The following is a 16779-nucleotide window of genomic DNA, read 5'->3' on the forward strand; positions in this document are numbered from 1 at the left end:
GTCTGCAGTGGAGAATGATGTAGTTCATGATCTATTTTAGATCAGCTTTTGGAAATGATACTGTGTTTGTCTTGTGTTAGCCTGGGCTCGGCGGGCATTCCAGTGTGACTGAATCTCAGTCCATGCAGTCTCCTTTACTCAAGACCAGGCTGCAACCTCCGGTTCTGAAAAGTGAAGCCAATGCAGAAGTGTCTCCAACTTGCGTTCTCTCTTCTAGCCATCAGGGGGCAACTCCTCTGGTTGTATGGAGGTTTCTGAGGAAATTACTCCACTTCTCTCTTGATTTATTACCTCAGTAAACATTTTGGCATGAGTTTATGGTCTCAATCGCTCGTTTAAAATCTTCTTTCATACATCATGATGTTCATTTAGTAAGTGATGGTCCATTTAGAGAAAAATACGTGATAAAGCAGGGTCTGCTTTAGGGTGGGGCTAACTTGTGATTGACAGGTTGTGACCAGATATGTATTCGGCATCTCTACGTCACTCCTCTGCACTCCAAACATGGTAACTTCCTTTCACTGGTTCCATAACAGCAAGATGGCGACACCCGCAATCCAAGATGGCCATGGCCAAATTGCTTAACTCGAAGCTTCAAAACCACAGTCCACAAACCAATAGAAGACGTCACAATGACTTCTTCTATACAGTCCGTGTTGAAGACATGCTCATATTAAGGATATTGATGCCAGCGATTATTTATCAGCAAATAATAGATTGACGTAGTTGATTGTATAGTATAGAATTTTGTTCTATGTCTTTTGAAGATCCTTGCGGACTGAAGTCATATGACCTTGGTTGGATTGGATTGGGTTGGGTGACAGAGAGGAAGGAGAGTGTGTGGTCTGAGACATCACCATATTCCCTCGTGGTTCTAAGCTTTGGAATGAAGAGAAGATTCAAACTACAGTAATAACATTTCTAATATGACATGTATCTGCTGCTTGATCTGCAGAAACTCATTTCTGGAGTTTCTTTTTCCGTGTGCCTGAGCAGCTGCTCCCGTTTAGTTTTTTTTCCTAATTCTTGTCTTCAGGCTGTGTTAGAGCGCACTCCATTTCAGTTTCCCCGTGTGTATTTTCCACTCTCATGTTCGCGCGTGTGGCATGCACATCGCTCAACTGTTTGTTAATCTCGTCGGAAATGTTTATCCATCGGTTGCGCGTTGTGCACCTGCACGCATGTATGTATTTGTTTGCATCGGACACTGCTTGTCAGATTCATTTTTTTATCTTTAATGCGTGAGTTGACTTTGTCTGATTTTGTTTCACGTTGTATATCATAACAAAACAAATTGCCAGGTTTCTTTAAACCCAAGCCATTGAGCATTTTGAGCCTCAGCACACACCTGGAGTCACACAACACATAACTGAAATTATTTAACCTCCTGCCGCCCAAGAACCCTGTGCGTTAGTCATCCAGGACCCTCGATGGGCCTCTTCTCTCTTCCTGGGACACGAGTTTGACCGGCAATCTCATCATGTCCGGTCCAACCTAGACAACAATCACTCTTCCGGGGATCAGTGGTTAGGCATCTTGGCTGTGATATGAGGGTCAGCACCGATAGGACACAGGTGGATTGAAGACCAGCGCATACACACACACACACACACACAACAATAACTCAACTGACCACAGATGGAGGAATTTTAATGTGGCCGCCTGCCCAGCGTGAGGTCTCCCTGTGTCTTCCTCTGAGCGGACTCACTGCCATTTGGGCTTTTGAGAGGGCTGAGATGAAATAGAGTAAATGGCGTTTGCATGATAGTGAAGTTCTTTCATAATGCTGTCTGACTTTCAGATCTCTCCACCGATGCATGTGGCACCGTATATCTGTTCTTTTTGAACTCCTGTCAGGGATTTTCCTCTGCTTTCAGAGCTTGCCATATCGGTATCATACAGGTTTAGCCATCACTGCTTTAACATCATGCATTCCCTGTGAATATGCGGTGTGGGGCTCGCGTGTGCACAAAGCAAGGGAAACATTTCCATCAAAGAAAAGATGTTGGAGGAAGACGATGTGCAGACAGAGAGGCAGGTCGTCAGTATGTTGGGGCTTGTTTGTCCTATAAGTGTCAGTTTGGGCCCCTGCCCGGGTGCCAGCAGTGCCCGAAGCAGGGGTGTGGGTTTCCTCCAACAGATGTCATTGTGCCCTGTCAAGAGTCCCTGCCCGTTGTACTATGGAGTGAAGCAGAGCATTTCAGCCGGGACCAGCACAGTGGCCTATGCCAGCCACTGCTGGAACTACCACCACACGAGCAGAGACGGGTCATGGGACTGGCAGTTTTGTGGAAGCTTCTTTGGAGAAAAAAAAAAAAAGTCCTACAAGGGGTCCCCTGAGGCAAGTTGTCATGATTAATATGCCTACAATCCCGAGCTCATTCTACCACACGCATTATGCTCTGCTCACTTCAGCCGCCGCTATTTGTTAACCCCCCCTCACAATTGTTTGTAATTTTATTTCAGAGCAAATAGGTCACTGGAAGAGCATTACTAGAGCAGAATTAAACTCCATGACACTGTGCACAATGGTTAACTAAAGCCCTTTAACAAATGACTTTATGGGAGAATGCAGCTGAATCCAAAATGGAACTGATGATGTGTCAACACGTCACAGTTTGGAATGTGTCTCGATTTCCCTTCGCCCAATTTGAACCTGAAAATGTGCTTTCGCTCGCGTGGTCACCAACAATGAGACCGACCCACTCATCCCAAAGTTTGGCCGCACACATTACAGTGTTTGTCAAATGACTGCAGACAGGCCAGACCTTTGGAACGTGGGGCCATGTGAGAGAAAGGACATGGTACCACAGCTCTGGAGCAGAGTACGTAATTGGCTTCATGTCTTGTGAACTGACATATTATTCTCTGGCAGAGATTGCAGCAACATGTGAAATCCAAGTCCCATTATTCCAATAAATCTACCACTTTCATTCAATTTCATACTACCTCCTTTTACACATTAACGTGATTTCGCTGTAGTTTCATCACTGTGTCCAGTTGACTGGAAGATTTTGTGATAATAGCATGTTTTTGTCATAACCTGGAAGTTATTTAAGCTGTTCTTCTCACAGTTTTAATATGTACTGTAAGTAGGATTTTTTTCAACTCCCTTTAGAGGAGAAAATACAGAAAAACTGAGAAATTGATGTCTAAAAATGCTTATTTAAATGTTTAAATAATAAAGAAGAAGAAAGCAATAATCATAATTGTTTCAGTAGAAGGCTCCTGGAACATTTTCTCGGGAGAGATTCCCAGTCCTCTTCATTTTAATTGAGATTTGCACAAGCTACTCGGCTCTTATCCACATGTAGCCTATATAACATGGATGAAAAAACCCAGAAAAAACAGATGAGTGTTCTGAATTATGCGCAGAAAGAAAAGTCCACGCATATAAGCACACATTAGGTTCCATAAATAGTGCTTTTAACACCATGCTGCCACTGAAAATGTCTGGTTTTAGCACTAAGCTTGTAAAATGAATGAGTGAGCCAGTATGCCTGAGCCAGTATCCCTAAGCTTTAGATGTGCTCATGTATTACTCTAACAAAAGTGGATGGCTCTCTGTACTTAGGCAAATATTGGATAGCACGCTGCCTGCTCTTGCTACGTCAGTGAGTCTGGGCAACGGCATGCTGAAGCAGCAGGTTTGGGGGTGGTAATGTGTGTGTGTGTGTGCGTGCATACGCAGGGCTTGAAAGTACAAGTTTATAAAGACACATGGAGAAACATTTCTTAATTAGCCTGGTGTAGCTCGTGGCTATAAGAGACACTCCTTTTAGCTGAGTGTCCACTGGCAGGTCCATGGGACCCCGAGTTGAAACTTTAAGGATAATTATGGAGGCAGAAATAGAAAGTGGCGGTAGAGCTCTGTTGCTCTCAGTGGGTCTTACCCAGACTCACCCCAGATGTGATTCGTAGAGCAGGTAGAGTGCTGTGCATCGGGGAGGGGATGCTGGCTCGGGGCCACATCCACTTCAACCTCAGTTGGTCGGGCAGCTCAAGTCGGCATCAGAGAAAGGCCCCGGGGGTCATCTCTCCATCATAGTGTGATGGGGACGAGAGCCGCTGAACCTGCCTCTAACTAGTGTTCTGCCCTTCAATGATGGATGGCACTTGAGGGACTGGAATTGTTCTGTATGGGTCTCTGACATGTATTTCCTTATTTCCAGTGAGTTACATAGGAATGGAGTCGCTCTCGCTTTGAGGCGTTCTCACAGTCAGTTGAGGATATCCCAGAATTCACTGCAGTTCAAGGACCTTACAAACCCAATGAGGACTACATCCAGTGAAACTACAGAAGTCCTCTCCCCACACTAAATGGAAACCAGCAGTGCTTATTTTTTTCTTCACAAATTGAAATATCCTCCAGGTGTAAGGATCAATTCTTAATTTGCAGTTTTGTGTTAACACGGTATATCATGCAGTCAATATTTCACATGCCTTAAGCTAAAGAGAAAATACTTGAATCTGTCTTGCTCAACCCCATGGCCAAGCATGTATCAGTGTTTTGCATTTAATGTGACATTAAACGTCACATACACAGATGCAAACACACATTTGGCTTTTAAAAGTCACTTTAAAAGTCACGTTCTGGCACATGGTATCCCTATCCCTATTCTCAAGACAGAAGTAGAGTAATTGAGAGAGAATTTAGCACGATGATGTGGCTCGTTTCCATCATTTCTGCTGGATCTCTGCTCTAATTAGAGAGCCCCGTAAAGCATTCATTGTGAGGCCGTGACCGATTTTTGCTGGTTCCAAACTACGGCGCTACAACAGAGATATGTAGATCCTAACGCAATTCCTTGCTCACCACCAACGGTCCATTTTATTTAAAGCAATTATACGATTTTGTTCACTTTCCCCGTGGCTATCTCCCGCTCAGATGGCCATGTTGCAAGGGTCCCAACACTTGTCACTCATCGTGATGAGCTGTCTACTTTGAAACAGTATCTAGCCTGGAGATGAGGTACCCATCAAACACGCAGCCACCACAGGCACTGAAAAAACAGATGGTGAGTGCAGCCACTTTAATAAAGAAAAAAGCGACAGCAATGTTTACTGTTGTTGTGCATTTGCTAGCTGTCTCTTTTTTGTCCTTCTCTTCCTGCTTCCCTACTTTATTGTTGTTATTGCTATGGCTCCCTTGCACTTGATAGCCCCAATTTAGCTCGCCACGAGCCACATTCACATGGCACAAAGGCATAGCGGATATGCCCAACATTATTAAAAAATCTCATTGAAAAGTCTCCACATTTCAGCCGTGCACACCCAGGGTCACAGACAGAACCCAGGCTGCTGCGCTGCTTACTTGACCCAATTTACCCATCGGTTCATTCAATGTTCATTTTTTGTAGTGGACGTTCTGTCTGTTTCTGTTATTTTAATGTGATGAAACATTTATATTGCTGTTTTAATGCCCCTTTAATACACAAGGCAGCACTGAAGTGCAGGTTTGGTCTTCGTTCAATTAACCAAAACACACTTGGCCTCCCAGATACGCACAAGCGTTCCCTCCTCTCCCCCACATTTACTCGAATAGCAATTCAACCGTGTTTTTGCGTGAGATTGTTATTTTTGTTGGAGGGGTTCAACGACATCAAAGGACACGAACATTGACCCGTCTTCATCATGTCGAAGTTTCTAAAAGTCAATCAAACAAATGCAGCTGAACGCGGTGGATCAGTGAGGAACAACAGGGGAGGGTGGAATCACGCTGGCCTAAAAAGCCGATACGATGACCCCCCGCTGCCTTGTGTGCTTTGGGTTTCTCTTTAAGTCCATATTTAAAGACATCAATTTGCAGTTTCCTTTTAATAATTATTTATTCAATCATGTTCTTGAGTCAATGTGAGTTCCCCCCCCCCCCCCTTTCACTTGCATGAATCAAAGCCTTGTCAGAGAAGCTACCGCCTGGCAGAGGGTATAGACGGGTGGAGCACCATTGGGAAATTGCTGCTGTTCTTTTCCTTGTGCCTCTCTGCAACACAAAAGGCAATTTTCATATTTCCTCATGTTATGAAATTTGAATTGTCCTGCTCCAAAACACATGGCCGTATTGTTCAGAGAATTGCGGGTGCAAGGCCTTCCATCCGACTGCTTGAGTATTTTTTTTTTTTACTCTCCCAGATAATTGTCAGTCATGCAGCGACTCTCTACAGTAAATGGTCAAATAAAGCTCGGCCTCTCCAGGGTTGTTATTTAACCGCTGCATGGGCCGCTGACATGATTCTAAAGAACCGATTTTGTGAGATTATGTTGGTGTTTGTCCATACTTGCCATTAAAATGATGCGTCTCCTGTGACTGTGATAATAATAATCACAGATTAAAGATAATACAGTGATCTCTTTATATCGTGTGGGCTGATGTATGCATTTTGCCCGGAATGCACTCAGACTACATTGCACTCTGATAGCGACCCGAGGCTGACCACTTGGGCTCTGGTTTGAGGATATGATGTATTCCTGGAACCTACCTTGGCCGTAGGCGAGGCTATGTAGCACACAAGACATGGAAAAATGTTGAGAACGACACTACAGAGGAAAACAACTCGTTTCAAAGGGTGTTCCTCATTTCATTTCTAATTTCTGTTGTCAGCATACGTTAGCTCTCCCTAGTTAACCGTCGATGTCTCACGCTGACTTTGGAATTCAAAAGGCAGAATTAGCAAAGAGATAACATCTTGATGGAAAAAGGGGGAAGGGAAAACAACGGTAAACGGTTCATGGACATCCGTTTTACATGTCAATAGGATCAATGAGGGAAAGATACTGAGCATCAAAGCGGTGCATAGGAATTAACTCCAGGTGTCCAGCGAGGAAAACAATTTCCTCTTTCATAATTAGAGCTGTAGATCACAAGGAAGACTTTGATTTTAGTGTTGATGAAAAGAAAATTGCAGATGAGTTGAACCCACATTATTTAGTGTGATTTGAACATAGAAACAGTAGAATGCAGTCAACATATTGGGACATTTCTCACCTCTCTCCTGGTGGTAATACAGTATCGAAGAATATTCTACTAAAATCAAGAAAAGCTCATTTGTCGTGTGTTAAATGGAGGCTCTTAAAGACCTAAATGCCTAAATGCAACGGACATTTTAACAGTGAGACTGAGTGTTTCCCTTTTCTGCTGTTGCAAAATGAAACATCACCTACCTGCTGGTATGAGGCCATGGAGCGCTGCCACTGTTGTGAGGAAGGGCCATAGAGTGCAAATGTGAAAGCCTAAAGCAGGAAGAAAGCTTCAAAGGCAGGGACCAAGAAAGAGACATTCAGACAAGGAGAAGAAAGAACGTTTGGCTGTGAGTCAGGAATAGACAAGTGACTCTTCAAGTAAATGTCACACAGTAATCAGGGAAGGGTTGGGCAATAACACGGCCCGTCTAATTATCATGAAAATAGCTTTCATTAAATCCGTCATAAAGTTCATATAAAAAAAGTATTTTTGGTATCCTCTTTTTCTCTCTCAGCTCCATCTTCACTTCCCACCTCAGCGCCGGCGCTAATTATCAAGCAAATATAGTCTTGCATGTTTATTAGCTTATCTGCTCCCGAAACCCGACTTCTGCTTCCCGTCACTGAACTGAGCGACGCAGTGAGTCAATCAAGACGTTTCGGCTGGAAATGTATTCTTAACATTCCCTGGCCGGCTTTGGTTAAGGCTTCCTCGACCTGTGCAGAAATTGTAATGGAGTTACACTTTGTGGCACACAAGGACAGGAAAGAAAGAACATCGCCCTGTTGAGCGTCCAGTCACAACCCCCTGTGCCACAGGGATTTAGTCCACATTTCTTTGAGCTTTTCTCTAATTAAATTGCATAGAAAAGTGAATGGGAAATGTGTGGTTTCCTATTTCAGGAGTGAGAGAAAGAGAAGAGCGTGCAGAGTGGGCGTAAATGCAATTATGCAAGCAGGTTATCACATATGATGAGATTATAGAGTGCGGTAACCCTTCACAAAATCTGTTTCCCAATAAACCTATGACAGCTAAAGTGTCTGTTCAGTATATCCCTCATTATTCACTCTTACATGTTGTTATAGCATTAAAAAGTGGTATTACATTATCATACTGAACACATGTATAAAGTAGTGGGTCTGTATTTTATTCCTAATCAGCATCCCTGTGTTTAATATTACACCCTACATCAACGACGGAGCTGCCCGCAATGAAGATTTAAATTAGCAGCAATAAAATACCTGCATTGGCCCAAAGAACAAATGCACATTCCTAAATTTAAAGCAATGATGTCTGACTAATGTCTTTCAAACTCAACATGCACATTCTGCTCTCCCTGAAGCCCTCTCTGCATGAATATGAGATTGAATACAGCATATAGAGTACTGCTATTTATTATCCGAGCTGACTGCTCGAATAAAAGATTAAAGCAAAAACGATAGGCATTGTTTTTTCTCAAGGCTACATGAACTTGAGTAACAGTCGGTCTATGGTTGAAGACACACTGTGCTGTAGGTTGTGTCATGTTTTAATGCAATGGTAGATCCTCTGGAGACCAACTTTCTATGTATTTGTCAATGTGCTGTTTTTATTTACTGACTGCAAAAACAAAACGAGTATTACTTATAATGCGTCATTATCTGCTCATAGCCCTGTATAATTATATAAATTAGCTCACATACACATTAACATGGGTCATGGCACACTTTAAAGCATTTTCCAGTGGCTTATAAGGTCAAGTATCTTAATACTTCATAGTTAATGGTCACTCAACAAATTGGTTTTGTAAGAGTGTATTATTATTAATAGTGTGTTATAATTCTCTTAGCTGTAATCTTTTTATAATGCATTATAATCTCTGTTATAATGCATTATAAAAAGCATTATAACGTTATAATGCATTATAATGTTACATAGATTTAATGATTTGTCTCACTTTACTGAAAGCAAACAATGACCACTGAGAGTAACTTAGAATCACATTATGATGCATTACAACTATGGGGATTATAATACGCAGATCCTTGCTAAATGAATCCGTTAGTCTCCAGCAGTTATAAAGAATTGTGATATTTGACCTCATAGGTAATCATAATACTTTGTAATGTGTTATGATTATTGTTATGAAGGATTATGAATATCTCAGTACTTTCTTTTTAGCTATTAGCAGATTGTAAGGCATTATGAGTGTGTTTATAGAGACACGGCCATCACAGAACGCGTTACCGTTTCAACTCAACGATGTCAATTGAAGAATACTCATGGAACTGGGAACTGGACTTACATGATAATCATGAACTTGAAACTCTTATGTTCGTGATAAATGATTTGTTTTTGTATCTTTTTATTTTTTTTGCATTGGCAGCTGCTGCAGATCAATATTGTGTTGTCAAGGTTCAGATTGCAATTTCCAGCCAGTAATTGGCCAGCAAGCCGAACATATTGTTGTGGGCAGAGGCATGAATCTGTTCTCCACACAAGCATTTCACAAACACCTCTGTGCACCAACAGAGGAACGGTTATATTACTTACAAAAGCAGCTACATTATCATTTAGAGCCGATTCCTCCCCGTCCTCCGACCAATGTTTCGAATCTATTTTATCTGGAGATGCCTTGTGCATGTCACAGTTTGACAAAGCCTTAGCGTCGGTTGACATATCACACCGCATATCAACGTCTCAATTGGAGGAGCTGGTGCATAACGTGATCTGTCAGCAGGTGCTAAGGCTTTGTCAAATGCAGTGATACAAAAGGCAGTCTTGGAATAAAGGAACTGTAAGACAAAATGGTGGACGGTGAGAGAACTGACAGGAGGTGTGCCGTCACCCACTGAACCATCAGCGGCTGCTCCTGACGTGCCTCCGGCCGACATGTCCACTCATCAGACTCTGTCAGTAAGAGGCTCGCCTGCTGAGGGAAATTGCCGAGATTCAGACCTCACCGAATCTGGAAAAAGGAGACACGGGCCCTAACCCTAACGCACAATACCAATTCTCATCCCCCTCTGTGGACTCAAGAACTGATTAACCTGATAAACCGAAACATTGAACCATTAATGCTAAGAGACCAAACAGAGACAGAATGATCTCCACGGCTGTGTAAAGCGAGGCATTCTAATAGTTGAAAAATAAACTTTTCCACGAAAGCAGGTGATGCTGTGTATGTGAACCATTGCACATAAAGCCCGCTGCATTAAAAAGCAATGCCAATACCAATCATCTACAGAATAACAGCGCAGTAGTATAACTAAAAGCACAGCCTTATCTCACATGTCACTAATAGGTAAGGGTGACAGATCCTTTGAGCCAACGCATTCTAATTTTGCTCCCGAGACGTGAAAGAGCACGTCTGAGGCTACAAGCTCTGCCATTGTTCTTTTGCATCCCATTCCACGTCAACACTATGTTTGCGTGCTTGTAGCAAGTTTCCCGCTGTTAAAAAATGCTCCCCTCTGGAGGAAACAAAAATAAAAAAGACAGTTTTTGTTGGTAGCTTCTGCTTACTGTGAGAAACTGTTCTGAACACTTGAATAACAAGACTTGACATGTCATAGCTACAGAAATGCAATACAAAACTGATAGTCACCACCAGGCTCTAATGTCTGCTCAGATGTGGGATATTTCCTCTTTTTGCTTTTTGTACCGTGAAACATTTTAGTCATTTGCCACATAAACTGTTTGCAGGGACCGCAACGATACCATTAATATCACTCAAGCGCTCCCAAACGATAGTAGCTGTTTTTCTCCACGTTATCCCTCTGTGAGCCGTGGGTCTCTCGTATATTTGTTCGCCATCGATCATAGCGGTGTGGCGCACGCACGCACTGGAAAAGCAGCCGGTGGGGGGGGGGGGAGAGGCAGCGTTTGCAATCAAACAGAGAGGAGCAGTGTGAAATCTCAGGAAGAGGCAGCTTCCCCCATACCCGTGGGCAGGGGATCAGACGATGAGGAAGCCTGCCTCAGACACTCAACACCTCCCACTGGCACGCTGATGCAAGCAGCATGCAAACCCACCCCTCACATGTATCTGTCAGCCGGGGGGATGGGGTTAAGCTCTGTGTGTACCCCCACTCTGTAACTGCACTGTGGAGTGCTAGTTGTGCTTCTGCAGTAGAGGTGCTTTTTAGAAGCTCTGCTAAGGTTCACTGTGAGTCGCTGATGTTGCTACTGAAGGTGGTAGAAGGTTGAAATGACTGTGGTTTTTTTCCATGATATTGCTGTAAGCAAGCAGATGGGTCTGACCCAATATAAAAGGAGAAAGCTACAGGTGCAGTCTATCTCCGAGTCCAGAGCAAAGGAATTCTGCTGTGCAGAGAGTCATGAATGTCTTCGAGTCACTGCTCTTCAAAACCAAATCACAAGCTCTCTATATCCAGTCAGCCTGTTCCAGCCACTGGCGTAATAGTGCCGTGGCTTTCCCCATCTGTCCTCTATTGTCCAACTTGGCTCTCCATCCATGACATACAAGACTATAGTCTCTAAAGGGTTGGTTCCAGACTGTGAGCAGATTTATTTCAGGTATAGGTACAGTACAGGGGAAAGCACGCTTGAGTGGGTGAGAAAATACCAATTTTCCCACCGTGCCTTTGGCTGCTCCTTTCACCCAGGTGTTGACTCATTTTGCTTCCTCGCGTCCAAGCAAATATTCAAACAGTGGTCGTTTCAGCTCAGTGTGGGAGTGTGTTTGGATGTGCGGAGCAGACGGTATTTCGGCCACACTGTAAGCGGGCACTACAGCGACAGATGGCTAATAGCCGCAGCTAAAGGCAGACGCAAGAGTGTAATTTATCAGTATTGATTTCTAGCGCGAGCGAATGTAAAAAAAACAAAAACATGCGCTTTCACAAATGATACACTCTGTCACATGCCACGGGACAAGCACTTCATTATTATTACATGTTTTTTTTGCGAGTTGACTTGTGTGACTGGAAATGACAATCACTATAAAACGCTAATGACAGCACGCAGCAACAATTACTCCAACACGACACGTTGCAGTTGAATATAGACCCCTCATTTGTCGATTCGGAACAGACAATATGTCAGAGCTACTTTATAAATACAACCATATAACCTTTTGATGAAACACTAACAGACAAGCTGATGGCCCACTAAAATAGCTGACATTACAGCATCTATGTTCTCTGTTGATGGCGTGCGATATGTGCTTTGGCGCTGTCAGAAGAAAATGGCAGACTTTGGCAAGCTAGACGGCGTATTTCGCTGTCATTGCTGATTTTCTGGCCCCTGATGACGATGACGAGCATGGTTCAGAATGTGCTTTAACTCCTGTCATTTTTGCATTACATGCTTTCTTTCTGGCATTTCATTACATTAAGTCCAAATTTTAATTTCTAAAAACACAGTCGACCTAAAGTCAATTATACCAACCGTCCGTGAGGATTGCGGCAACCAGTGTTAACCTTTCTGTCTTTTATCCCGTCTTTTGTGAGATTGAATGAGTTAAAAGAGAACTTACACACACAATATGCGACACGGCTAACTGAGTTGTGCATAGGCCCCTTGCACACATACACTGGCAATGTCTTATTCATAAAGGAAGAAAAATGCCCAGCTGTGGCACGTAAAGTGTTTTGAAAAACATCTGTCAATGTACCGCTTTTTTTCCTCCCCCGCACACATATTTGTAGTCGTGGAGCCACGCAGACTTTTACACTGGGGCGCTTGGTGTGGCACAAACCTCCTGGAAGCTGTGGAGAGGTTTTAATCAAGTGCGAAATCCTTTTGGAGGAGATGCCTGCACGACTGTGCTTGTGCTTAGAAGCGTAGTCCTCAACCCTCTCCCCCAACTCTCTTCCCATGAACATCTTTTGTATCAAGAGTCCACTTCGCTGCAGTGATGCATACAGACGGCGCTCTTAGCGGAGCTGAGAAAATGAAACTCCAATCATCATGCATGAGGCAGCGCACACAGGCACACTCTTGCCTTGTCTTTTCTTTCGAGCTCCGTATTCGGTTTCTTCTCCGTTAATCAGGCATAAAAGTGTGGTTCATTCATTTGAAAGGAATCATTGACATTGGCCTTGTAAACAGAGAGACAAATTTGCCACTTAAAGCATGATGACATCATTAAGCAAGATTAAGGCAGAACGTTGCTCAAAGTAAATGTATTAACCTAAACATCGAGCAAATTTCGGATTATTGGAACAATGAGATGAACGGCAACAATAGATTGAGCTGTGCATTCTATCACAAACAATGGGACGATTGCATATGGATTACCCATGAGGAATGAATATTCTCGACATGAATCAGGAAAATGAGGACAAATACCGTCTACTACTTTTGTTAAAAGTAAAATCTTAAATCATACCATCGCACAAGATGTCTGACTCTGGCTTTTGATTGATTGAAGTCTTGGTCAGAAGCAGTTCTTTTTCTTTTTTCGGCCTCAGAGCTCTGGCATTTTGCGGCATAATTACCGATAGCCGTCGGTCATGAGTACAATACTGACAATGACATGTCTCACAGGCTTACTGTCAGGGTAAGCCTGTCGCTCCACTAGTTGCGAGCCCTCACTACTGCCTCTTGATACGTCATCTCTTGTGGTTGCATCATTTTGCATGCAGCAACAATCTTTCTGCCGATTGTGCGTGCGGCACCGAGCCCCACCGCTTTCCCCAACGTCTGCTCTCTTTAGCTCGCCGTCCCGTAGCCACAGAACAAGACGTGTTCTCTAGCGGCTCGGACAGCGGCGGCGCTTTACAGTCATGCATTCATCACAGCAATCAAAAGTTTACACGGGGGCTTGACGTCTCAGACTCACAGATCTTAGTCGTCTGCTCTTCTCCTCGCTGACATTGATTTGTCTGTCTTCGTCTGAGTCTGTAGGGATAACTAAGATAAATTGAGAGGTATTTCCATTAAATCTGGGCTCTGTGTTTAGCTCGTCAACAGGTGGGCTGCTTAACAAGTCTATTAGCTGCCAGCTGCACATTTCTGGTAAAAAAAATACATGGGTTCTTCAGTGCGGTTTTTGCTTTCAGAAACCGTGTCGTTCTCTTGAGGGATCATGGAAGCAAACTCATTTCGGAGCTTTCACAGCTTGTACATTTAAATGAGGTCACTGGGTCGTGGACCCATTTATTTAATTAGGGACAGTTGAACAAAAATATGGATGATAATCAAGGGCAGGGGAACTCATTTCAGCACTGTCAATCAATAACTCATTCAACAAGGCTTTTGCCCAAAGGGATCCAGCAGTCACCCTTTTAACCAAACACTGTTTGTAGTATGTTTTCATTCTCACTTGTCTTTTTCTAATGTTGACGCATACTTGAAGCATCATTTACAGCAGTGGTTCTCAACTGGTCTGGCTGCGGGACCCACCATCACCCCTTAATGACAAGCCGGGACCCACTACCCAAATTATCTATATATATAATATATATATATATATAAATATATAGTATATATATATAAATATATAGTATATGTATAAATATATATATATATTATATACATATATATATATATATATATATATATACATATATATATACATATATATATATATATATATACATATATATATATATATATATATATATATATATATATATATATATATATATATATATATATATATATATATATATATATATATACATATATATATATATATATATATATACATATATATATATATTATATCTATATCTATATATATATTATATCTATATCTATATCTATATATATATATATTATATACATATATATATATATTATATATATATATATATATATATATATATAATTTGGGTATATCTATATTCAAGAAGTCTAGTAGGAGTAACGTCTCTGTGTAGTAAACAACACACCTGGAAACACACAAAGTACACCAATTATATTTAAAAAAAATGATTATTCTCATTTTTCAAGTTTAACTGGATGGATTATAAATAATACATAGAAATACATGAATAAATGTTCATCTCATTGCAAGTAAAATAACAGCTGGATTAAAAAATAAATTACGTAACGAAATTAAATTTAGAAAAACTATTTTCACTGAATTACGCTGCAGCTTTAATTCAGTTCATTCAGGGTGAAGTGAAAAAGCCACAATATTATATTTTTCTCATCTTCTAAAAAGAGAAATTAGTGTTTGAAGAATTCACCTCTGAGTCTGTCCAGTCAGAGTCTAATGACTCTGGTCTCTCTGGATATTTCTCTCTTTTGGAAATCATCTGATGATTTGACTTTCACAGATCACAACTCAACAGTCCTGCTCTGTTCTCTATATCCTCGTCTCTCCCCGTGTGTCACGGTGTGTGTACATCTCACTCAAACTTGTCAGAATACTCATATTTGATTGGCTGAGCTTCATCACGTGATATGATTCACAACGCATTGGTCTGTGTTTTTCCTGCACCGCTGAACAAGTGCCGTAAATGCTGGAATAATTCCACTGCATAAAAAATTCCCTTCAAAATAAAATCACAATTTCTTTATTTTTTATTTATTTTTTGTCAGGTAAAGGCCCGCGACCCACTGAAAACAGGTCCGCGACCCACTTTTGGGTCGCGACCCACCAGTTGAGAATCACTGATTTACAGCATACAAATCACATGTTGGAGAGGATCAATACATTTACTGTATCAAACATGTTCACAATACAGTGATTCATTACGAACACACCAGACACAGTGCTGATGCTTCTAAACGACATAGACACAGCACGCCAGCTCCCGAATGTATCACAGCAGCGAGTGGACGACGCACACAGCAGTGCTCATTACACAGTGCATAGCAACAGCTACATAGCAACTGCTGCTGACTGCTTAGCAACAGCTGCAAAGACATCAAAGAGGGGGGGGGACGGGGACGGGGGGGTTGCATGGCATGTTTCGGATGACACCATTTCTGTTCACAAATGTCTTTTTACAACTTTTTTTTATGAATGTTGATGTTTATCACGGTGAAGCTCTCTCTGATGGTGCCGTTTGCTCTCTCTCTCCTGCCCACAGATATCCGCTCCCTCCCTGATGTGACAATGACCGGAAACTGTACAAACGAGTGCAGCGAATTGGGCCACTCGGACGCCTGCTGGATGCCCGGGCATCCCTCCCCGGTACGCAAGACCAGGAACCCCCCGAAACTCTCCACCTTCGTGCCTTACCAGGAGAGAGGGAGCCTGGGACGCCTGGCCAACGGGAACGCCAGGCTGGGTGGCGAGGAGCACCGGTCGCGCCTTCCGCCCTCCCGCAGTGCCTATTCCAACAGCGGTCATGACGCCGGTCAGGACTGCCCCTTAGAGGAGATGCCCCTGAGCGTAGCCTCCGAGTTCCCGCCCACCTCCCCTTCTGCCCACACTCCAAAAAGAGAAATCTACCTGTGAGGAGTATCGTCATCCCAATGAAGGAAAGGCGCACCCACTTCAGGAGGAGAAACAGGCTGTCCACATGCTAAAGCCAATGCCCGTTTTGTAGGTAACAATAGGCTGTGACTCATTCAATCACTGGCATGAACACTTGCTTTTTGTCATTTCCTACTTAAATTATTAATTTATTAGCATATTTATTAAGAATTCCACAAAGTTAATTGATGCACTCACTCATTTATTTATACAAAATCCTGAAGGATACGATTCTAACAGATCAAAAGGAAATGCAGATGGTAATTGCTACTTTAGTAGTGACTAATTATTGTTGTAGTTAGCCAAGTCCCATTCTGTGAAGTGATCTCTTGAATTTGAAAGTCGTGATCAGTGCTCTTGTGCCATTATTAGATCTAATTTTATTAGACAGCTAGTCAGGCCCTATCAGAAGGCATAACACTTTTGAAAAACAATCAAA

At 42.4% G+C, this 16779-nt stretch overlaps 1 protein-coding gene across 1 annotated transcript in view; it reads left to right on the top strand.

The window, feature by feature from the left end:
* Positions 1-16510, top strand: part of pcdh1a (protocadherin 1a) — an 81490-nt gene extending 64980 nt beyond the window's left edge. Inside the window, exon 5 of the mRNA XM_079283981.1 lies at positions 15952-16510. Within this exon, the coding sequence (XP_079140107.1) occupies positions 15952-16322 (371 nt within the window). The 3' untranslated portion in view covers positions 16323-16510. The remainder of the gene's footprint in view (positions 1-15951) is intronic.
* Positions 16511-16779: the final 269 nt, after the last annotated feature.

The sequence above is a fragment of the Melanostigma gelatinosum genome, assembly GCF_949748355.1.
Source record: "Melanostigma gelatinosum genome assembly, chromosome: 14".
Classification (NCBI taxonomy): domain Eukaryota; kingdom Metazoa; phylum Chordata; class Actinopteri; order Perciformes; family Zoarcidae; genus Melanostigma; species Melanostigma gelatinosum.